Here is a 24,206-nt window from a genome sequence, read left to right as displayed (position 1 = left end):
GCAAAGCACCCAAACACTGTCAGTCTTAAACGTTTGGCAGCAGACTTCCAGAGCTCAGACACAAGGCCCTAGCGTAAGCTGGCCACTCCGGCGGAGGTAGCAGGCGTTGCCACACCGCAGACAGAGGCAGCCAGGGGGGAGAAACTGCCCTTACCATTAGGGACATTTGATTCATGACACTAGCCAGGAAGCGAACTGGCATCGAAGAGACACTGGCACCACCACCAGCAGCAGCAGCAGCAGAATTGGGAAAGGCGAATGAGTGGGCAATTGGCGACCCACTCACCTGTTTCACCCCAGGGCAAAGCATCCAAAAACTGTCAGTCCTTGGCGTTTGGGAGCGGACTTCCAGAACTCAGACACAAGGCCCTAGCGTAAGCTGGCTACACCGGCGGAGGTAGCAGGCGTTGCCACACCGCAACAAGTGCAACCAGGGGGGAGAAACTACCCTTACCATCAGGGACATTCGAGGCATGACACTAGCCAGGAAGCGAACTGGCATTGAAGAGAGACACTGGCACCACCACCAGCAGCAGCAGAATTGGGAAAGGCGAATGAGTGGGCAATTGACGACCCGCTCACCTGTTTCACCCCAGGGCAAAGCATCCAAGCACTGTCAGTCCTTGGCGTTTGGGAGCAGACCTACAGAACTCAGACACAAGGCCCTAGCATAAGCTAGCTACACCGGCGGAGGTAGCAGGCGTTGCCACACCGCAGCAAGTGCAACCAGGGGGGAGAAACTACCCTTTCCATTAGGGACATCTGAGGCATGATTTCAGCCAGGAAGCGAACTGGCAAAAGATACTGGCACCACCACCAGCAGCAGCGTTGGAAACGGAAAAAGGTGAATGAGTGGGCAATTGACGACCCACTCACCTGTTTCACCCCAGGGCAAAGCATCCAAAGACTGTCAGTCCTAGGCGTTTGGGAGCGGACTTACAGAGCTCAGACACTAGGCCCTAGCGTAAATTGGCTACACCAGCGGAGGTAGCAGGCATTGCCACACCGCAGCAAGTGCAACCAGGGGGAGAAACTACCTTAAACATTAGAGAGAAAAAATTTAACTTTCCAAGCTAAGAGCTGGGTAACCCAATTTGGGCAGATTGAATTTAAGAAAGGCAATCTGCTCCATCAGATGAGGTGCCATGCGTGAGCGCTGTGGACTCAGTATGTTTCCAGTCATAGAAAACACGCGCTCACTTTGAACAGTGGTTGGCGGACATGATAGAAGCTGCTGCGCAACCCATGAGAGTGCAGGCCACACACTCTTCTTTTCATCCCAGTAGCTAAGAGGATCAACATTAGGAGCAGAAGGAACTTCACAGAGGTAAAGTTTGACCATTTCAGCAGCACTACTCTCCTTTCTGCTGCTAGCTCTGTCAGATGGTCCAACTATACTGCCAAGTGCCTCTTCCCAAAACGCAGCTGCTCCACTCAGCTGTGTTGTGCTGCTTGTGGCACTGCTGCTGATGCTGCTGCTAGGGGTAGCAGACCACATCATCTCTTCCTCCTCCTGCACCTCACCCTCCTCGGACAGCATTCCCATTTTACGCTGCCAGTCACGCACCTTGTTGACCAATTGCTCCCGGTAGCTACTGAGAACATTGAATTTCAAAGCTAGCTTTCCCTTAATTCTTGGATCACAAAGGCACGCTAGCATCATTTCGGGACTCTCTTCCATTCGCTTGCGAAGGTGTACTTTTAGCAGATCCTTCAGCTTCCTGACTATGGCTGCTACGTCAGGATGTAGAGTGCCACCTTGAACAGCCTCACGGTTTCCAAGGAACACATCCATCTTGCTGCCTAGATGGGAGAACACTGGGATTACCTGGGCCAGACTGGCAGTGTTTGAGCTTAAATTTTCTGTGGCATCCCTGAATGGTTTAAGGACTGCCACTAGCTGGGCGATCACTGTCCAATCCTCCCTATTCAATGGAGAGGTAATCCCAATATTGTGCTCTGAGGCAAGATTATGGATTGCCCTCTGCTGCTCCAAAATCCTCTCCAGCATGTCTAACGTGGAGTTCCACCGTGTACTGACATCCTGACGTAGGCAGTGTACGGGAAGACCTGACCTCTCTTGCTCTTCCCTCAAAAGTTGGCTAGCCTTAACACTATGGTGAAAGTGCCCAGCGATCTTTCTGCAGCGGGACAGAACTACTGCTGCCACATTAGTTCCTTCTGACATTGCTGCCTTCACTACAAGATGGATGATGTGGGCTGCACAGCGCACACCAACAATATGACCATCTCGCAGCGCTTTCACCATATTGGCACCTCCGTCAGTTACCACAAAACCAACTTCAACATTGGTGCCCGCCTCTGCTCCCACCCAAAGGCTAAACATTTTCCTAATCGCATGCAGAATATTTTGGGAAGTGTGCTTTTCATCCATCACTTCTGCATGGAGAAGGAATGATCGGTAGCCTGCTGCAGCAACTTCCTTAGACACACCGGGCTGCCACCAGTGTGCTGTCAAAGAAAGAAAGGCATGCTGGGCGCTAGGTGCACTCCACAAATCTGTAGTGAAATGAACACACTGACCAGCAGCCTTGGAAAGCTCCTCTTTCACTGCTGCAACACAGGACCGATACAGCGAGGGGACAATGTTCCTGCTGAAAGTGGAACGTGACGGAACTGTGTATTGTGGAGCCACAGCCGCCATCAATTGTTTGAAAGGCTCCCCTTCAATCATGGAGAAGGATGCCCCTCCAACAGCAATGAACTGACCAATAAGTCGCGTTACTTTATTGGCCTGCTGTTTGGGCATCGTTCTCTTGGAGTGGAATGCCCCAAATTCTTCCAGGGTGGGCTGGGCATGCAGTGCTCCAACCTGCCTTGGTCTCTGGCTGCCAGCACTAGTTGCTGCTGCTGCTGCTGCTGCTATTGGCTCAGAAGAAGAAGCTGTTGGGGTTTTTCCACGGCCACCAGCTATGCTGCCTGCACTAAGTTTTACCTCTGCATCTTTCCCCAATAGCACAGCGTTGTGTTGAGTGCTGAGGTGATGCTTCATGCTAGCACTGGTAAAATGGCCAGACACTTTCCCTCTGCTTATTAGCTTCCCACAATGTTTGCACTTTCCATAGCGCCCTTCTTCAACATTTTCAAAGTGCTCCCAAATTGGGGCGCGCATAGCCTTGGAGTGTGCCTTGGGTGCTGCTCTTACTGCTCGGGGTGGATGAACAGAGGCAGAACTAGTGGTGGTGGGACTGGTGGTAACAGTACTGGCCATAGTGGGACTGCTAATTGCTTTAGATTTGCTAGGTTTTGCTGCTGCTGCTGGTGGTGGTGATGGTGATGATCGTAGCGGAGAAGGTGGAGGCTCAGGGGAAAATTGTGCACTAGTCATTTGGACACTGCTCCCTGAGGAATCTGATTCCTGACCACTCATCTCCTCTACTTCCTCTGGCTCATAGTCTAGCTCTTCATTAGCCAGATCGAATGGAATTCCTGCTAGGCTGGAGCTAAGACTGATATCGTCGTGAGACTCGTGACTAGTAGTAGTGCGAGCAGGAAGAATAGACTCTGCACTTGGCCTCTCAGTCTCAGGCTCCTCTGCTACCTCGCTAGGTGGAGTTCCACTATGTGTAGCCCTCTCTCTAACTGTCTTTACAAAAATTTTGTAAGGACTTGGTGGCTTGCTAGAGGTACTAGGAGGACATGGCGTGGCGGTACCAGTGGGAACAGTAGGCGCAGCACTAGTGGTGGTAGAGGCGGGGGTGGTGGTGGTGGTGGTTTTCCCTACAAAGGAATGAGATCGCTTTGGTTTGGGACCCCTCTGAGTCTTGCTGCTAATTTGGCTCTGCTTGGTACCTTGCATGCTGCTGGTGGATGGGGAAGATGCTGCTTGGGGCAAAAGGCACTTCTTTTTAGTCACTGGGCTGGTACTACTTGTGCTACCCTTTAACTTTGAACGTGCTTCTGGTGCTTTAGGCTTTCCGTAAAAAACCATAGAGCTTGTGGGCCTAGCCGCACTACTACTGCCTGCTTTTGGTGCCTTTCCTTTACTTGATGATCCTTCAAGCAATGCTTCCCCAAATGATAAGCGAGAGCTTGGCCTACTTGGCCGACTAGACTGACGCAAAGGCTGCATCTTAGAGCTGGTGGTGGTGCTGGTGGTGGTGCTGGTGGTGGTGGTGGTGGTGGTAGATGGAGCTTGTCCCTCCTTAGTCCCAAAAGGAGGATCCATTTCAAATTTTGTGTTGTGTGTGTAGTGTAGTGTAGTGTAGTGTAGTGTAGTGTTTAAAAAACTATAAAAAAAAAAATAAAAAAATAAAAATAAAAAAAAGGAAAAACGAATTAAAGACAAAAAAATTAGAGGAAGTTCTCTTCAGTGCTACTGCTTAAAAAGTAAAACTATGCACTACTGCACTGTGCTGTGTGCAATCTGCCAAAATCCTAAAGTTATTGAAATTATTAACTCAAGATTAACTATTTAATAACTAGCAGTATTTTATTTTTAATTTGAATTTACACGGGCCTAAGAGCTTAGCCTACCACTATGCTAGCCTAAAGCTATATTTCCTTACTATAAGTCTACCTCTAGGCAGACGCTCTCAAACCCACTAAGCTAAAGTGAGGTTAAATCAGATTCAGTATATGATTTATTAATTAATATTAAGTTATATAATATTAATAGATTAGAACTAATTTACTTATATATTATGTATTATAGATAGAAGAATATAGATTATGAATTAGAATTTAGAATTAGAATTACTTATATTATAGATTATGAATTAGAATATTATTATTTATAATATATTATAGATTAAGATTAAAGAAGATTAGAATTATTTTAGTACTACAGCTAGTAGCTTGAAGCTTTGCTTAGTACAGCTCGTCACAGTCAATTTTTCTTGAAAAGAATTAGAAATAAAATAAAATGTCACAGCAAAACAGTTATCTTCACTGCTTGCTGCACTCACTAGCCCAACAAGTTCACTTCACTGATGGACTGAGGTGAGCAAAACACTAAGGGTACTTTTAATAAAATTGAAATAAAATGTAAAATAAATGAGAAAATCTTTGCAAAACAGTTAACGTCACTGCTTGCTGATCAAAAAAAAACACAGCACTTATGCGGCTGCACTCACTAGCCCAACAAGTTCACTTCACTGATGGACTGAGGTGAGCAAAACAAATGAAATAAAATGAAAGATTAATTAAGAAAAATTGACTTGGTCTCTTACTGTTGCTAAAACAAAGCACAAACTATAGAGCTGCAGCACCAGTACTAATAAGATTAGCTGAACTATACGCTAGTAGTAATTAATTAATATTATTACTTTTATTTATAGCTAATTTAATTAACTATTAAGATAAGAAAGAATTAGAGAATTATTGATATTACTGATTTTAGATTAGACACTAGTAGATGTTCTGAATGTCTACAGTACACTCTACACTAGTATACTATTACTAACTATAACTGACAAATATATATATAATTTTATAATGAATTCAATTATTAATTATATTAATTAATATTACTGATTTTAAATTAGACACTAGTAGATGAATGTCTACAGTACACTCTACACTAGTATACTATAGTATATATATATATGACTGACAAATATATATATATATATAATATTATAATGAACTATTAAATTATAGATTCTATTAAATTGTAATTTATAAATTCTATTTAATTTATTTAAGCAGGACAGGCAATAGGCACTAGTGCCAGCCCAGGGCAAGGGCACCCCAGTGCCACTGAGGCACTGGGTGCACTGTCAACTCAACAGCACTTACACTAAAGTTGATGACAAATTAATTTTAAAAAAATTAAATTAATCAAATTATTATTATTAAATATATTAATTAAGTAGCACTGAAGTGAGGATGAAGTACACAGTGAGAAATGGCAGGCTAAGGCTTACCAGTCTCACACAGAACAGAACAATCTCTCTCTGTAACGCTCGGATGCAGCACAGCAGTGTTGCCAAAGCAGTCACAGCGAAAAATGAATGGATCTCTCAGGCAAGCTCTGGTCTTATAAAGGCGCCTTCAGAATTCAAAAAACAGCAGCACAGGCATTGGACGAGACCCTTAGCGTTACGTCACAAGAGTGAGCTGATTGGACAGACGAGGATCAGCTCACTCCTGTTTGAAATTTTGGCGGTTGCGCGGCAAAAACGAAGACGATCACGAAGAATCTTCGAATCTTCGTGATTGTGAGTCTTCGTCTTCGCCTACGGTTTGCCGGCACTGTATTCTGTTCTACGTTCCTTCGGAACGAACAAAAAAACGGCCTCTTCGTGCTCGTTTTCATGTTCGCCCGAAGACGAATGCACAAGTCTAGTTGTTATGTCCTGAATGCATTTCTGATGCAAAGATTAAAAAGGATTCTTGTCACCATAGCATCAATTGGTATGATCCATTCCATTGGTACGATCCATTCCATTGGTATGATCCCTTCCATTGGTATGATCCATTCCTTTGGTATGATCCATTCCACTGGTATGATCCATTCCTTTGGTATGATCCATTCCATTGGTACGATCCATTCCATTGGTACGATCCATTCCATTGGTATGATCCATTCCATTGGTACTGCTATGGTGGAAGAACACCTTTGAAACTTTGTATCAGAATCACTTTTTTTATACATATTGCCCTATGTCTATCAACCTTTTGTGATATCTTCAAGTGGCCTTAACCGTCCCTAATAATTTTATTATTACATATATATATTTCATTATTTATTATGTTGTTGTTCGAATTTGCTTTGTTTATGTGTTTCAGGTCATCCATAAAGCACTGAGAAAGCTTAGCATTGACCTAACAGGTGTGGAGGACTTTGTCGAGCACCTGATGTTCCTTGGTCAAATATCTTCCGAGCTTCCATCTCTAGAGAAGATGTACAGCACTGTTATCCAGCTGTATTCTGTGGCAAAAGACTTCTGCGTGCGTATTTCTTCCGAAGAGTTGGCCTTATATCAAAGCCTTATCCCGAGCTTCCAACACCTCAAATCATCTGTCCTTTTCTGTGAAGCAAAAAAGGATGAGGGCATCGTCAAATTCAGTGGGGATTTGGACAAGTACATATCAGACTTGCACTTTGAGTTAATGGAGCTTAAGACCAAGGTATGTACCCGTCTTCGGTGGCTCAGTTGACTGGTGTACTGTAATTCAACCTGTTCTAAAATGTATGCGCAATATCATTGTGTGGGGTGCTTTTTGTGCTTCTAGGTGAGGAACCCAGTACTGCTTCAGAGTGATACATTCCCACCGGAAGCTAAAGAAATAATCTTAATGCTCCTGGAAGAATTTGACGTTCTTGCCAGCAAAGCCCGGTGTTACTCGACCTACCAAGAGCGCTTTGGAAGTTCAATGACTCAGATGAAAGCTAAGTTAGTGGATGTGCTTCATTCCCAAAAGAGCTCAGCCGGGGAGGTCAGCAGCCACACGGTTAACGCAGAAATCACGGAAATCGAGTACGACTTGAGTTTGAGAAAGCTCCTTTGGGAATCCGCGGAAGAATGGACCAAACTCTCCGCGGAATGGAAGCTTACTCCCTTCGATCAGCTCAACGTTGATGTCATACAGAGGGATGTTAGTCGATTCAGCCATACGTTATTTATGCTGGAGAAAGGTATAAACCAGTCCGTTCCTCCATGTTGATATATCGGAAAGTCGGTGATACTTTGTCATCCCGCACTGGAGGATCATTGGAATTGTAGCTCCTGTTGTTACATTGTTACAGTTTAATAAAATAATGCTTTCTTTATGTGTTGTATATATTGTTATTGTTTCAATAGAAAGTTCAAAATTTTTTTTATTCTACGCCAGGTTTGCCGGCAAATGACATTGGGTCAAGGTTGAGACAATCGCTTCTGGATTTCAAACAAAGTTTACCTGTCGTGGTGGCTTTAAGGAACCCTTGCCTCCAGGACAGACATTGGGACACAATACATAACGCCATCGGAAGGCTGATTACGCGGGATAAGGGCTTAACATTGGGAAGTCTTTTGGAGCTTAAGGTATATATAAACATCTTTTTCCAGGCCCGGACTGGCCATAGGGCACACCGGGCTGCAGCTCCAGGCCCCTACCTTAAAATAGGCCCAGTCAGGACCGGACTGACTGGGCCTATGCGGCCTCTACGCAACTGCGACCGGGTCCGCCACTCTAAGGAGCCGGGAAGCCCCCACCAGGGCCGGCCTTACGGGTATGTGGCCGCACAGGGTTTAAATTAAAACATCGGGGGTTTTTTTGTTGTTTTTTTTTACTTTATTTAACATCCTCCATGTTAAATAACGTTTTTGTTAACTTTATTTAACATGGAGGATGTTAAATGAAGTTAAAAAAAAAAAAACTCGATGTTTTAATTGAAGCCCTGTGCCGCCGCAGACCCCTAAGGCCGGCCCTGGTGGGGGCTTCCCGGCCCCTTAGAGTGGCTGACCCGGTCGCAGTTGCGGCGGGTTTAAGGGGCCCTGCGTTAATGAGGCCGCATAGGCCCAGTCAGTCCGGTCCTGACTGGGCCTATTTTAAGGTAGGGGCCTGGAGCTGCAGCTCCATCAGCCCCTAAGTCAATCCGGCCCTGCCGCGGGCCTGGTCGCAGTTGCTGCTTGCTCCGGCAACAAGGTAAGTAGGGTGAGTGAGGGGGGTGCAGTGAGAAGGGGCAGAGGGGGGTTAGATAGTGAGAAATGGGGAGAGGGGATAGATAGTGAGAGGGGGTACATAGTGAAAAGGGGGAACATAGTGAGAAGGGGCAGATAAGATGGGGAGAGGGGGTAGTGTGAATGCGTATGATAATGAATGAATGAATAAATGTGTGGATGAATTGTGTGAATGTGTATGACAATTAATTAATTCATGTGTGGATGAATTGCTTGAATGATTTGTGAGACTGCATTAATGAATGTGTTAATGATTTGTGTGAATGAGTAAATGCAAAGATGGTACATGAAGGGTGGGCTTTAACAATAAATAAATAAAAAATGGGCTGCTCAGGCTTAAATGCCCGGGCCTATTTTTTGTCCCAGTCCGGGCCTGTCTTTATCTAAAAACAGAGGATATATTGTATCTGTTTTACTCATTATGTATTTCCTACTGTAATTGCATTATTATTATTATTGATTTATAAAGCATGTGCCGCAGCTTTGTCCAATGGTCATCAGAATAATGAAGGTAGCTACACAATTAACATGTTAGAAAAAAATAGGTTTTTAAATAAGTTTAAATAAGTCAATATAAACTGAATAATGTAAATTATTTATAATAAAGAAAGTATTTTCAGAACTGAACTTGCTTTCTCTGAGATCTAAATGATATCTTACATTCAATATCACTGTTTGGTTTTTTTTAAGGGCAATATACAATAAAATTAATTGGCTCATGAGGACTTCCATCATATTGGACATAAAGATTCTTTATGTTCCCCTACTGATGCACATTACTGGTTTCCTTACTGATTCAACTATTCTGTTTAAGTATTTATTTGCAGCTTTGGCACTATTTAACATCTAAGAAGAAAGCCAGCCTTCAATATTTTATATGTATCTATGACTCCAAAAGCAGTGACCTGTGGAGAAGGTTTATTTTTTTGTTTTCAAAAGTTCAAATAAATAATAATAATAATAATAATAATAAATTAAATTAATAATAATATATTAAATAAATAATATATATTATAAATATATAATGTCGTCCTTAAGATTTTTGGGTTTCATGTCAAAACTATGACATAACTCTTTTGATATCATTTTTTTTTTTCTGTCTTTTGTCTTTTTTTCTCCAGTGCCAAGACATTTTTACATTTTTGGAAACTGCCTTTTGTCTAAATTATGAGCATTCCAAAAGGCCCCAAAGGATAAATGTTTGTTTACTTCCAAATTAATATTCCAGATCCAATTAAAATGTAACTATTCAAGCGTACTATGTTGTGTCATATGCAAATTTCAACTTCCCCCCCCGATGTCCATTCAGTAGCTTCATATATTTTGATGATGTCATTTTTCACTTCTAATATCCTTTTAAAACTATATCCTTGCGTTTAGTGTTCACTTCTGCTGATGACATCATTTTAATAATTTATTTTTATAGATATTTCAGCATAAAGAAAAAATTATTGAAACCTCTACAACTGCTACGAACGAAGCTACCCTGGAGGGGATGCTGAACAAAATCATTAGTCTTTGGAATAAAACCGATTTTAAGTTGACTGCGCACAAGTCTGAACTTTCCAAAGTACCGATTATTGCGTCCGCCGAAGACATAACGGCTCAGCTAGAGGAATCGCAAGTCATAATTTCAACATTAAAGGGCTCCCGCTACACCGGACCAATTAAGGTACTTGATTACTTATTTTGAAGTGTTCCTCAGCCCAATATTATTGCCACATGAAATTGAAGTGGAACTTTTGCTTTTTGTTCTTCAAATCATAGATTTTACCGTTCTGTACACAGAATAAATCCATATAACGGCGTTTACAGATTAAAAGAAGCAAAAGTATTCTATCTACATTACACATGTATGCAGGCATCGAGGGGGGTCTCGAAATTTGCATGAGGACATTAATTAGAGTCATGTGTGCAACCAATGAGAAGCCAGTATGTTAGAAGGATCATTTCTCATTGGCCACACTTATAGAGAAGTAGTGTATGTGCCACCATATGTGGCCAGAAAACTCTCCCCACTTTTCTCCCTCTCCTTACTCTTTCCCCCTATATCTCCCATCCCTCCTATCCCTTTTTCTTTCCTTCTCTCTTCCTCCTCTGCTCCTATTTTCTCTCCCCTGCATCTTTCTTCCATCTCTCTCTCTCGCTCTCTCTCTCTTTTGACTCCCTCTCCTACTTGTCTCCTTTCTTCCCTCTGTCTCTCTTTTGACTCCCTCTTCTACTTGTCTCCTGCCCCCTTCTCTTTTGACTCCCTCTCCTACTTGTCTCCTGCCCCCTTCTCTTTTGACTCCCTCTCCTACTTGTCTCCTGCCCCCCTCTCTTTTGACTCCCTCTCCTACTTGTCTCCCCCCCTCTCTCTTTTGACTCCCTCTTCTACTTGTCTCCCCCCTCTCTCTCTTTTGATCCCCTCTTCTACTTGTCTCTTTTCTTCCCTCTCTCTTCCTAACCCCCATTTTCTCTGCCCTCCTCCTCTTTCTCCATCACATATTACCATCAGTCACCCATCCCTACCTCTTCCTAAACATTGCTAGTTATGCCTCACCCGGCATCAGTGACAATTTCCACACTTAGAGAGAGACGAGAAAAGGAGCGATTTGCATTAACTTTGCATTTGTCAGTTTCCCCAGAATTTGGAAATTTGACCTCTGCCGGCTCATTAAACGGGGCGCTGAGAAATGTGACGTTCCCAAAAATTAATTTGTACGTTTCTCTCTTATTTTCAAGAACTCAGTTGCTGAATGGGATCGTAAGTTAAATCTCTTCTCTCGCACAATGGAGGAGTGGATGATTTGCCAAAAGAATTGGCTTTACCTGGAACAAATCTTTCTGGCATCTGACATTCAGAGGTACGTCAATTCTCTTTATCTATAAAAATAAAAATATTGAATACCGGGGGGAAAAAATTCTTTAGTAGCCCATAGTAACATAGTAATAAAAAAAAAAATAATAAACAACATCAAGTTCAACCCGTCTACCGATCCTTCCTGCTTTTTATCCAAAAGAAGGCAAACCCACCCAAAACTAAGCTATTTTTTCAAATGTTACCACTTCTTGACTTCAAACGCCAATCAGATTTCTCCTTGGATTCGGACTTTTCTCAGATATCAATGTTCATCCTATAGATTATAGTCCTGTGTGGTTCTATCGTGGAGACTCAGTAATGGTGGTCATTTCAAACCGCCAACAAGCAAAGAACTTTGGGTTATATTGCGCTGATGACCCAAAGTCAAGTGACTTTACAAAGAATCCATAACAGTGGCAGAGATGCTTACATTTTGCATCCCCCCAACATTTCTGGTGTTCTTATAGTTGTTGGGGTTTGTGGCCAGAGGCAGGCAGAGTCACATGGAGAGGTGGGCATGGTTGGAGGCATGGCCACCTGCCCACCTTACCCAAATAGCCACCTCACAGCGCCCAACCTCGGGCTCCATTGATTCTACTGATCCCTGGGCTGGTCATGGGAGATCGGAGGATCCCCCCCAACCGACCCATGATCCCCACTGCCTTCAAACCGCAGCACAGTTGGGCAGATACCTGGGACAGCAGGACACTGCCCAAAAATCATGACTGTCCATGTAAAACAGGACACTTGGGAAGTATGATAAGGGTTTAATGCTATGTATGAAAAACACATTAAACAAATGTTGGACATGAAGAGGACGGACAACTGATTACATCAGAGAAAGAACATTGCAATGCTTAACTGTGATCTAAAAAATGGTGATTTTTTTGTAAGTCATCTGAAATCTTTTAACAAAATATTAGGTTTCTCTTCTAATCAGGTGGAGCTACCTAAAAAATGCGGTAACATTGTTATACTTTATTTAAAAAAGCTCTTTCATATCTCTCCCTGATACTGCATTTACCGTCAAAGATGTGTATCTTACTTTAAGCATTTTATTTATGTAAAATACAGATTGCCTGTCGGAGGGGGGTGTTACAGGCAGCCATATTCCATTTTTATTTTTATTTTTTTTGTGTTACATTGTAATTTTGCAAGATTGTTATCCATGAAGTCAGAGATGTCTTTTAAACTCGCATACGACGCGGAAACGCAAAGCTTCATGAGTCTTGGGTTTTAAAGAAAGACAAAAGGAAAAAAAGGCTAGAGGGATTATTTACTAAGCCGTGAATTTGCCGATGATTTGCGGTGAGATGAAACAACCCATAGATTTATCAGTGGATTATTATGAGCCAAACGGTTAGCATTAGCCCTGTATAATGCATAGTTAAATTATCTATAAAAAAATTGTGCACATACAGGGTCAGCTCAGCAGCCATGGACTTGCCACCTGGCACATCGGTTAAATGGCCAGTGGTCATCTATCTATCCATCTATTATCTATCTGTCTATCTCTTTATTTATTTATTTATCATCAATCTATCTATCCATCTATTATCTATCTATAAATATTTATCTATCTATCTAATCTTTACATCTGTTATCAATCTATCTATTTATCATCTATCTATCTATCTATCTATCTATCTATCTATCTATCTATCTATCTATCTGTGTTTTTGAAAAATACTTCCACAAAACAGGGTTAAATTGACTCTTTGGATAGTATGTGTGGGGGGAGACTTTAAAAAACATTTATGATATGGAATACACCGCATTTATCATATATAGCCTTAGGTAAAGCATTCATCATAATACAGAGTAACAACTGGCTTCCTCGCTTCTCGGTGATCCTCTTTGAGTTTATGTGTTCTGAAAAATGTAAAAATTATTTCGAATTCTCAGATTTTCCTTTTTCTCCATGGGCTTTAGAGTGAATTACAGAAAAAAAAGCAATAAAGAAAAGTACGCGAGGTCGCGTGACACCCAGGGCTTCGCGGACATATTGTATATTTTAGTCTGCTTAATGGGGCAGTAAAGGCTGACAACAAATCACATGTGCTATAAATCACAATTCTTAAAGATTTCTGTGATATAATTCTATATAGTGTTTGCTATAAATCTCAATTTTATAGGTGATGTAATTCACTTCTTTTTTTAATGTTTGAGGAAAACTGAAAGCATGAAATTCTACAAAAAAACAACAACCCCACCACCACCACTGTGGACTTTCAGGATGCCCATATGGGCCAAACTTCTCACACGTTGGAAGGATATGTACACTACTTGGTTTGGGTCATCATAGCCACAGCTCAAATTATGAAAGCTGCTCCTGACCTACAGAGCCCTTGACTACTTTGTACCCCCTTATATACCCCTAACCGCCCTCTGCGACCTTTGTCTCGGTTCTACCATCATTACCTCTTCTCGCTCCCGTATTGAGGATGTGCCCCGAGCTGCACCCCTTCTCTGGAATTCCCTTCCCCGTTCCATCAGACTTTCTCCCTCGTATGCTACTTTTAAAAGCTCTCTGACAGCCCAGCTTTCTTCCTAACACTCTCAGCCATCATCCTAATCAAGCCGTCTGAACGACCAACAACCTCAACCGGTCATCCTAACCCGACCAACTCATCCCCATCCAAGCCGTCCTCTCCTACTGTTACCCCTCAACCACCGACTAGATTGTAAGCTCACAAGAGCAGCCCCTCTTCTCCTTTTGCCCCAGTTTGTTAATGTCCGTGACTTTGAATTATCCCACTGATTGTAGCAGTGGTACAGAATCTCCTGGCACGTTCTAAATAAATGTGATGTAATGTATGATGTCATAACTTGATGCTCCATGTGAAGTAGCACCATTTATAGATGTATACCTGCCTCTCTGGATTTCACCCGTGGCCTTCAGAAGTCACAGCTATCTTTTTCCTTATAGCCCCACCCCTTAATTTGACCCCACCCCCTTTCTGTCTTCTATAAGGAGACGGAGAGCTCCAGGGGTCCATTTTGGGAAGATCCCAGGTAGGGGTATATTTATAAAAGTGGTTGTTAGGAGGGGTATATGCACAGGAAAACCCTGCCACATTATAATACTATATACTGTATGCTATATACAATACATTATTCTACATTATTTTAATGTACAATACGTGTATTCTAATTATTCTAAATAACCAAGTGCTGGTTGGACAGATCAGCAGCTTACTCACCATCCCTTAATGAGAGCAACATAGGACCAATGAAAAAATTGAGAGCTTCTAAGAAAATATATATAAAAATATTAAGAGAAGATCAAAGACCAAATAAGGTTTGATGTTTTTACAAAGAAAATGTGGGCCAAACGCTTCTTATGAGCTGTGAAATTCTACGTGTCTTTGTTTCTGTAACTTAACGATTGCATCCTGTCGACAGGCAACTCCCGGCCGAAGCAAAGCTGTTCTCCCAAGTAGATAGTTCTTGGAAAGAGATAATGAGCCGTACCATGGAGCGCCCAAATGCTCTTAGAGCAGCCACCGCTCCGGGCGTCCTGGAAGTTCTACAGAACAACAACGCTCATTTGGAGAAGATTCTAAAATGCCTGGAGGTAAAAGTTCTGATTGGACGAGATTTCTGCTCCCAACATTGTCATCTCCTTCCAAGTTGACTCATTCTTGCCTGTTTTCCATTTTAATTCTACACTTCTGTCAACCCCTTGACTCGATTATTCAAAATGGAAATTCATTCATGATGAGGACTTCTCTCTGAGGTCACTCATATGTCAGGTACTTAAAAGTCTACACCGTTGTAGAAGGAAGTGTAAGAATCCTTAATGTTGGATGGATTCCCTTAAATAATTCAATAGGAATCTTGATAACTTTGTAGAAGTAGACTAAATAAAAGTGTATAGCTGGTTGTGGGCATCAACTCAAATATTAACTCAAAACTATTGTCTCCATGCAGGTGACATGAAGGTTTCCTAACAGAAATGGGTGCCGGTATCGGCAAAAATACATTTAAAAAAAAAAAAAAGATCCTTTAAGGTCTTCCTCTATTTTGTGGGCACGCTTTTCCTTCTAGATGGGGAGTTGGGGAGGATTTGTTCTTAAGTGTCCTCGCAGCTACATTGTAACAATCAGTAATGGAGATGATGAAGGCTCTTTAAATACCGGCCACCATTGTGTTTTTTATACTTTGGAATCTTCTCATTGGAACAGATAAATGACAATGAGTTTCTCTCTCGCTTGGCAGGACTTTCTTGAAATTAAGCGCAAGGTTTTCCCAAGGTTTTACTTTCTCAGCAACGACGAACTTCTTTCCATTTTGGCCGAAAGCAAGAACCCCAACGTTGTCCAGGTAACATCTTTCGTGTCCGACAAACACTCGACACACTCAGCTGGGGACCATTGCGTTAAACCCATGTTGTCTTTTTCTTCCTTTTTTTTTGTGTCCTAGCCCCACCTGGTGAAGTGTTTTGAGAATATATGCCATCTAGATATTGAATACCCTCTAAAAAGCCCCCCAGAGGTGGTGTTGATTTCATCTGCGGAAGGAGAGAAAATTCCCATGCCTAAGTATATTTCATTCAAGCTGTCTCATTAGAACGAGCCGTAGCTCTGTGCGAAATGTATAATTACTCGGCGGGTCTCTGTTGCAGGAATGTTCGGATAAGAGGTCCAGTAGAGCAATGGTTGGGCAACGTGGAGAGCAACATGTTTGACATGGTGAAAAGGTAGGTGGCCTTTCCTGGCTTGTAAGACTCTTTCAGACATCTGTATGTGTAACACAGTAACATAGTATCCTAGGCTGAAAAAAGACACAACTCCACCAGGTTCTACTCTACTGTCGACCCAGAAGAAGGGAAAAAAACACACATTGAAGCGATTTCCAATCATGCCTTAAAAAAGGGAAAATTCCTTCTTGACTCCAAAATGGCCTCGGATTTTCCGGCAAAGTGTTGTGTGTTCTCATAATAAAGTGGAATGTATTCACTAAATGCGGGGTTCATTGCAACTCAACAGCTGACATTCTATTAACAACAAATCCCCAAAATGAATCCAGGCCAAACACATCTTCTACTAAAAAGAGCCCCATGTTATAAAAGATATTCCATGCAGGAAGGTCAGTTTAGCCCCAATAGATTTATACAATTTCTACCCGATTACTCAGTTAAAAAAAGATTTTGAAAGACTTTTTTTTCCCCCCCAGACTTGTAAAAATTGGAGTCGCAGAATGGGGTCAGTTGGAATTCAAGAAATGGGTTCTCGGTCACCCAGGTCAAGTTGTCCTTGTTGTGGTAAGTGGAGGGACAGAACATATTCTAAGTCTGATAGTACATGTTATATAAAACATGTGGACTTCTGCTGAGACCTTATTACATCCTATATATTTATCATGCTCACTCACTTCAAAGCGCCATGGACTTACACTCAAGGAACAAGCTAGTGTTTGGCTTTCCTATCCATGGAATGTTGCATGTGGATACTGCAAGAGTTATATTTTAGGTGGCATTTGTATGGGGGCATATCTATCACGGGCATCACATCTGCTCGACAGCTATTCCTATTATCCACCACCCTATATAAAACACATACAACATTTTAACCCCTTCATACGCACGCACACTAATCTAAATATTTACTTGATGTGTAGTCATTAAATGTAGTTCTTACATTAGAGAGGCGTGAGCCTGGCCTGCATATGGACATTTTTGAAGATTAAATATTAAAAAATACAAATTATTTTGTAATTAAATGCTATTTATTTGTTTTCGTTCAGAGTCAAATAATGTTCAACAAAAACTGTGTAAGAGGCTTTGGCCGCGCCGAGCCAGAGAAAGCATTACGCAATGTTCATGCTGACATGGTGAACCAGCTGGGGGAGCTGGCCGAGATGGCAGCGGACATCCCTCTCCTCCACCAGAAGACCACCGTAGAAGCCTTACTCACCCTGTATGTGCACTGCCGGGATGTTCTAGAGGAAGTACTGAAGAAGAAAGTCTTTGATCCAGAAGACTTTGAATGGATAAGGTAGAGTTGCTCTGGCTGTTCCACCCCGTGATGCCGTATAGTGTATTATATGGAGGGGATAGCTTTTCAAGTATATATTATTCCAGCTAATATTACTGCCAATTAGTGTGAAAACATTGGCCATTGGCCAGGACACTTATATACTTTACTCGTTGGTGATCCACACATGTAAAGTGCTGCCCCCTGTAGTACGTGAGAGGTATTAACTCACGGGAAGGAATCAATTACTCTGTTATACATCCCACATACTGCAGGGGGCAACACTTTACATGTGCGGGTCAGCGATATGTGAAAATTATATTTTTCCTGGCTGACGTTGTCACCTTACGTATCCATAGGCGCCCTCGATCCTCGAATGCAGTGGATTCCCACCATGCCACTTTTAGCCATATTGGACAGAATCTGGTGTAATAATTACCTACAGGTCCAGTCCACATCTAAAAATCTACCCTTTTACCCGATCAATCTTCCCGTTTCCGCTGGGTTTGACAAATAATATTAAATATAAAAAAAAAACATTTTATCTTTATTATACCTTTTTTTCTACTTGCCTTACAACAAGTCACTTGGTTGTTTCCTTCCTATCAAAATACAATTTAAATAGCGTAATTAAACTGTATTAAATAAATAATAAAAATAAAAGATTCTCGCTAATCTAAACACCTACGTATATGTACAGAAAATACATTAATGACCATTAGCTTGCAGGTAATTCCATAATAAACAAATCAGAATGATCTTTCATTTTCTTTCTAGGCATAATGTTTCCATTTAAATGTTTGAATTTTACATTATTGGTTATCGGGAGGTGAATACAAATTGGCATGCGTGTGCCTCGTTGGCATATTATTTGCATCTTATTTTCAGTAAATTCTAATAATCTAGTTTGCACGCCTCTAATGTCAAATTCATCGTTTGTAACATAACTTTAGCTCATAGAAGGCATTCCAAAGGTTCGCTAAGGGAGCTGGACCTGGAATCCCATTATTACTGCCAAAAAAGGATGTGGTCAGTGCACTTAAAGGGTTAAACACATGACTTAAAATGAAAATGACAGCCTGGTCTCCCGTGTAGCGGCAGGGATGTCTCCCTGCCCCTGCAAGACGGGCAGGACGTACTGGTACGTCCATAGGGGATTCTTGGGAATGCGTTTTTTGGACGTACCGGTACATCCATAGGGGACTGAAGGGGTTAAAGGGTTAATCTAGTCGTGCTACACAAATGCTGGTAGAACTTCACGTATATTAAAATGATGGAGCTGATGTGTTTCAGACGGCTCCGGTACGAGTGGAACGAGCACAATAACTCGTGCTACGTACGCCAAGGACGTGCCTCGTTCTTCTACGGCTATGAGTATTTGGGCTGTTCCTCGCGCCTGGTTATTACGCCTCTCACCGACCGCTGCTGGTTGACTCTGACCGCCGCTCTTGACCTACATCTCGGAGGATCCCCGGCAGGACCTGCTGGTACGGGGAAAACGGAAACCGTCAAAGATCTAGCCAAGGTGAACCACCAGCCGATGTCACTACCATCCCCAGGTGGGGAAAGCGGTACTTGGTTCTTTCCATTCCCCTATAGGACCTGCCCCTATGCCATGTCTCTTAACGTGTCCGTGTTCCCTTCCATATTCCGATAAGAAGCAGGAGGGGGAGATCACCAAAAAAGTTCCCTTAAAAATATGAGTCTGCAGTAAAGGTTACTAGTCAAATTGACAACAGTATTTCGCCCATCAGACGTTTGTAACAAGGACATTCCAAATGTTTCTTCTTGTTTTTCTTATTTGTTCCATATTAGAACATTGTGTGGAAACATCTCATCTCCACCTGGCTTCATTTAGTTTCTCCAATCAAACCCAATCAAAGATATTACGTTATAAAGTAAAGCTACAAAAAGACAAATAGAATAAGAAAAGGAAACATTATATACTAATTCAAAATGTATCGTAGGGATATGTAAACCATGGCAACCAGTACAGACCAGTAGATGCCTGCAGGAGGTCCCATTAAGCATTAGAACTGCAAAGAAAAGAGGTTTAATGTGTTGGATAAAAAAAATATATATTTTTCTATGCAGACATATTTAATCCTGAAATAAAGAATAAAGAATAAATAATTTTTTTATCACTCACATCCACTTTATAATTATATGATAAATGCACTGATTTTGTTTTTTAATAGAATGCAGTGACCTTATTTATATTTTATATTTTATATTGCAGGCTTTAGGGAAACAGTGTGTCGTTTTTAATTGTTCAGAAGGCTTGGATTACAAGGTAATGTAACATTGCAATATACGTATATATTAAACTAAGGACATTAACCCCTAAAGACAATGATTCAACAAACCATAATTAATCATTCTAATTATAATATTAAAGTAATGTTAGCAGTACTCGCTCCATGTTTCTCGTTGGGATCCTGTTGTAAGTGACGCTTAAGATAATACTCAAAGGCTTAAGATAATAATCGAGCAAACCTTACGTAAGTAAGACAGCCCATTGCTCATTATGACGTTAGCTGTGAATGAACTCCATTGCTGAGTTGGATTTCCACCTACGCAGCTGCTGGAGCGTCAGCTCTGTGGGCAATCAGTAGGAGTGGGCACAGATCCGTAACATTTCCAGATATCAGGGTCCGCTTCTCACCATTCATGTGATTCTCTTCCCTCCTTTGATTGAATCTGATCAGATCAATCAGCTTTTGTAATATAATTCATATTCTAGTTTTACGAATGATCCCTTACTTTTCATCATCTCCAAACCGCCTGGTGGCCATTAGACTTCTGCATTCAGATTCGTACAAACTTCACTTTTAACTAATTTTGCCTAATTCTTGCATTCGTACGAACCTCCGAGAACAAGAAGGGAAATCTCAAAATACTCGCTTATTCGTTTCTCAGTACAAGAACCAACACCGCACAACATGCTCAGTGGAGCAAAAATAATCCCTCTTAGTAGAGGTCAATCAAAAAAGATATATATTTCGAGATAAATATTTATAATATTATATAATATTTATAATCTGAGACCCCAGAGTACTGCGGAGAGCCTGTTGAAAATATTGCACCCAACTTTGGGTTGAAACGGAAAAACCGTGCCAAAAAAGGAAAGGAAACGTTTGTCCGAATGGATTTTGCTCGCCGTGCGGCCGTCACACTAATAATGTTATACGTTCCGTAAAACTTGCATTAGTAAGAGACGTTTTAGAGAAAAAAAAAGCTTCCTGCAGGGAATTTTGTAGGTTTTAAGAAACTTTATCGTGCCGATGCCGACATCCCCAGAAGGGGTGTCTGGAAGAATTTCTTCATTCTGCGTCTAGTTGGGAGAATAATATCATACATTCTCCAATATCTTATCACATCGTTCATAATATATAAATACATTTGTCATTTTATACTTTAATGTGACGAGTCCTGCCCCAGTTCCGAACTAGACTGTCTGTATCATCAGGTATCAGACATTGAACTTGGAATGAATTAGTTATTAAAGTTTGATTATTAATTAAAAGAGGAACTGTCAATTTCACAGCTTTTGGAATGGCAGGATTTAATTATATTATATTTTTTAATTTTTAATCAGTGTAACTGGAAACTATTTTTTTATTTTTTTATTTTGTCATTTAAGATGATGGGCCAGTTTTTCTCGGGAATAGCTCAGTCGGGAGCCTGGTGTTGCTTTGATGAATTTAACCGGATTGATATGGAAGTTCTTTCAGTAACCGCATCACAGATCCACGCAATTAAAGCAGCTAAGGACAGTCAAGCCATGAGGTAGACATATACATTGAATTAAATGTAGAATTTCACAAAAAAGACTCTTTCGTGTGTTTTTTATATATATATAATATTAGTCTGAATAAGGGAGGACTTTATCATATTTATACAAGGCTTATAACATTATTTAATGGACAGGCCTATGTGTTTTGCCAGGTATCCATAAAACAAGTACATTTAGTTTAAAAATAAGCTTGTTTTCTTTACTGGTGTCGGCTGCCCATCAGCCGGAAAATAACAGATTGTAAGTTCGAAAGAACAGGGCCCTCTTCTCTATTATGTCTTAAAGTGTTTTAATGTTATTGTCATTTTAAATTGTCTGTTCAATATTGTCATAATAATATTAATAATAATAATAATAATAATTATTATTATTTTATTATTATTACTTTATTATTATTATTTTATTAATTTATTATTATTTTATTATTATTATAAAAAAACTCCAGTGATAGCATCATGACTTCATAATGGGTTCCCTTTAGTTTCAAGAAGAACAGAAAGAAATAATTTTCATATTAATAATTCATTAATAAAAAGTTAGAAAAAAAATAAATAAGTAAATCATTAACAAAAACAGAAATAATATGTAAAAAAAAAAACCCATAGTAAAAACTAAAAGAGGATCATCAGAGTTTCCTAGTTTGGAGAGAGATCCCTATGGTGTAGAAATTTCTAAAAAAAAATCTAATAAAATACAGTAAATTTTTTATATCAATTATAAACTATACATTATTTATAAAAACAGCCTCTCAAATTATCTTGCACTTGGATCCTAGGACCAGCAAACCTGGCTCCATCTACAACAATTTTTACTTATTTTATATGAAATTTACTGAAAACATTGCTTTCCGCAGGTTTGTATTTGAAGGAAGAGAAATCCGTCTGAATACGTCTTGCGGAGTCTTTATTACCATGAATCCGGGGTAAGCGCTGGAGAATATAATCTCCTGCCATAGAGAATTATAAATGCTTCTCAAAATAAATTATGCATTATGGATTTGAAATTCTGCTCTAATGACTAGTGTACCATTATCCCTTGGGTAAAGCGGAATATTCTTTTCCATGACGCTTTCATTATTTTTACCATTCAGGTCAGATGTTTAGATCAAAACTACATTCGTGAGTGACAGATATTTTAAGTAGAAGAGTGAGTAAAAAAATATAAGCGCGTAGGACTTTCACTCTGGATTGGTGGAATCCTGCCGTATTTTAGGAGTTTCTCACTAGATATTTAGTGACTGACTTTTAATGAAATGCAATTCTAAGCCTGTGCTCTTTCTGTCTGATGACATTATCATAATGTTTGGGTCTAGACTCAAAAAAAACTTTTCTATTAGGTCACGTCTTACTGGAAAAGTGGGCCACCAGAAAGTTATAAAGTTTGAGGTCTCTCCTGATTCAATCAGTGGTGATATTAGAAAAGTGCAACTTTTAAAAAGTAGACTTCTTACCATGGCAACCAATGGAATGTGCCTACTGTTGGATTATTCAGTTGGTTTCTATGGTAAATGTGAACATTCCAAGGGTTTCCATAGTGATTGCTACAATCAGAACACGCATTTAGCTGTTTTCATGAAATTTTTGCCTTTTTAATGAAACTCAACATGAGCATCCAGTTGGGATGTTGGGAAATTTGGTCTACAAAACAATTTATGAACCGAGTTTTCCACTCTCTGTTCATTTGGGGCTAGTCCCACCCCTGCCTGTTGTTGTCCCCCTTCCCTACTCAGCCCTGTACCGCCCATGAGGAACAGCAGATTGGGTAGCGCACTCGGGAAACATCTCTGGGACCTTCCCAGTTATGAAGGGCATCAAATTCAAGGAATTTCTCTAATATCTGGGTACATCTGTAAAATACTCTTCTGTGTCAAATGTTTAAACCTGGAGCAATTTCCATGGAAACCAACAGAATTTTTGCTATATTTAGCACCTCCTTTTTGTAAGTATGAGCCTAACATTAACATTACAATATAGAAAATAGGGAATGCTAGCCATTTTTATTACTTTGCCCAAACTGTGTCCTGTCAGATAAATCATCGTGGCTAAATTACAATCCATATTCCTCGGGATATTTTACATATAGATTGAACGTTCTTTCGAAAACTTATAACGTTTTTTAAACAAGTCTATCCTGCTTCATATTTCATTGTGTTTTACATTTCTCATTCTATTTCCTCAAGTACATTTGATGATACCTATTACAGCTGTAACACACCATTCTCCGTTATAACGGCGAAAAATAAAGGTACGCATATATATATATATATATAAACCAGCATTTTAAAGAGATTTTTTTCTGTCTTCTCTATAGATATGAAGGTCGTGTTGAGCTTCCGGATAACCTGAAGTCACTGTTTAGACCTGTCGCGATGATGGTTCCGGACTACCAGCTCATTGCAGAAATCATGCTCTTCTCGGAAGGTTTCAAGGCTGCAAAGTCGCTGTCTGGAAAACTGGTTAATCTGTATCAGCTGGCCAGCAAACAGCTCTCCCAGCAGGTACACCTTCAAGGACCCATTACCGAATAATTACAATCACCTACAAGTCTTAAATTAACCAATACTGCATTAAAGATGATCTGGATTTGAGAAAACATTTCTCTTATTGTTTGCACCTGGTGTTATTGACGTTGCAACCATCGGCATTGGTCCAATGAACAGAAACTATCCACTTATAAAGACACCTTTTAAACGGTACCCCCAAATTGTTCTCTATAAATAACTCTTTACAGCTTATTTTGCAAAGGAGCAAGAGTCAGGTGAGGTTAACCTGTCAGGTTGGTTAAGACTTGAATCAGCTGTCGAATTGTCTGACTTGGCTCGTAATTTGATGTGAGTGCCAAGCACGACAAAGCCTGCATTGCAGTCAGGGCCAGCCCTAGTCGGCTGTGGGGTCCTGAACAACTTGGCTTTTGTAGCGCCACCCATTGATGTGAGAGAAGGGGTAAGCTCTGCGGTTTCT

General features: G+C 40.7%; 1 protein-coding gene across 1 annotated transcript in view; it reads left to right on the top strand.

Annotated features, from left to right (window-relative positions):
- Window positions 1-24,206, top strand: part of LOC149278148 (dynein axonemal heavy chain 6-like) — a 102,260-nt gene that overhangs the window by 23,401 nt on the left and 54,653 nt on the right. The window contains 16 exon segments of the mRNA XM_089502265.1: window positions 6,754-7,095; window positions 7,201-7,603; window positions 7,801-7,991; window positions 10,057-10,302; window positions 11,355-11,476; window positions 14,878-15,049; window positions 15,694-15,798; window positions 15,898-16,016; window positions 16,100-16,174; window positions 16,651-16,738; window positions 17,221-17,471; window positions 18,744-18,975; window positions 19,690-19,743; window positions 21,094-21,239; window positions 22,100-22,168; window positions 23,557-23,743. Coding sequence (XP_089358391.1) covers window positions 6,754-7,095; window positions 7,201-7,603; window positions 7,801-7,991; window positions 10,057-10,302; window positions 11,355-11,476; window positions 14,878-15,049; window positions 15,694-15,798; window positions 15,898-16,016; window positions 16,100-16,174; window positions 16,651-16,738; window positions 17,221-17,471; window positions 18,744-18,975; window positions 19,690-19,743; window positions 21,094-21,239; window positions 22,100-22,168; window positions 23,557-23,743 — 2,802 coding nt within the window.

This window comes from Sceloporus occidentalis, unplaced genomic scaffold (genome assembly GCF_023333645.1).
Source record: "Sceloporus occidentalis isolate IW3139 unplaced genomic scaffold, rSceOcc1.0.p SCAF_199, whole genome shotgun sequence".
In the NCBI taxonomy this organism is placed as follows: Eukaryota; Metazoa; Chordata; class Lepidosauria; order Squamata; family Phrynosomatidae; genus Sceloporus; species Sceloporus occidentalis.
This window is presented reverse-complemented; position numbering and strand designations above follow the sequence as displayed.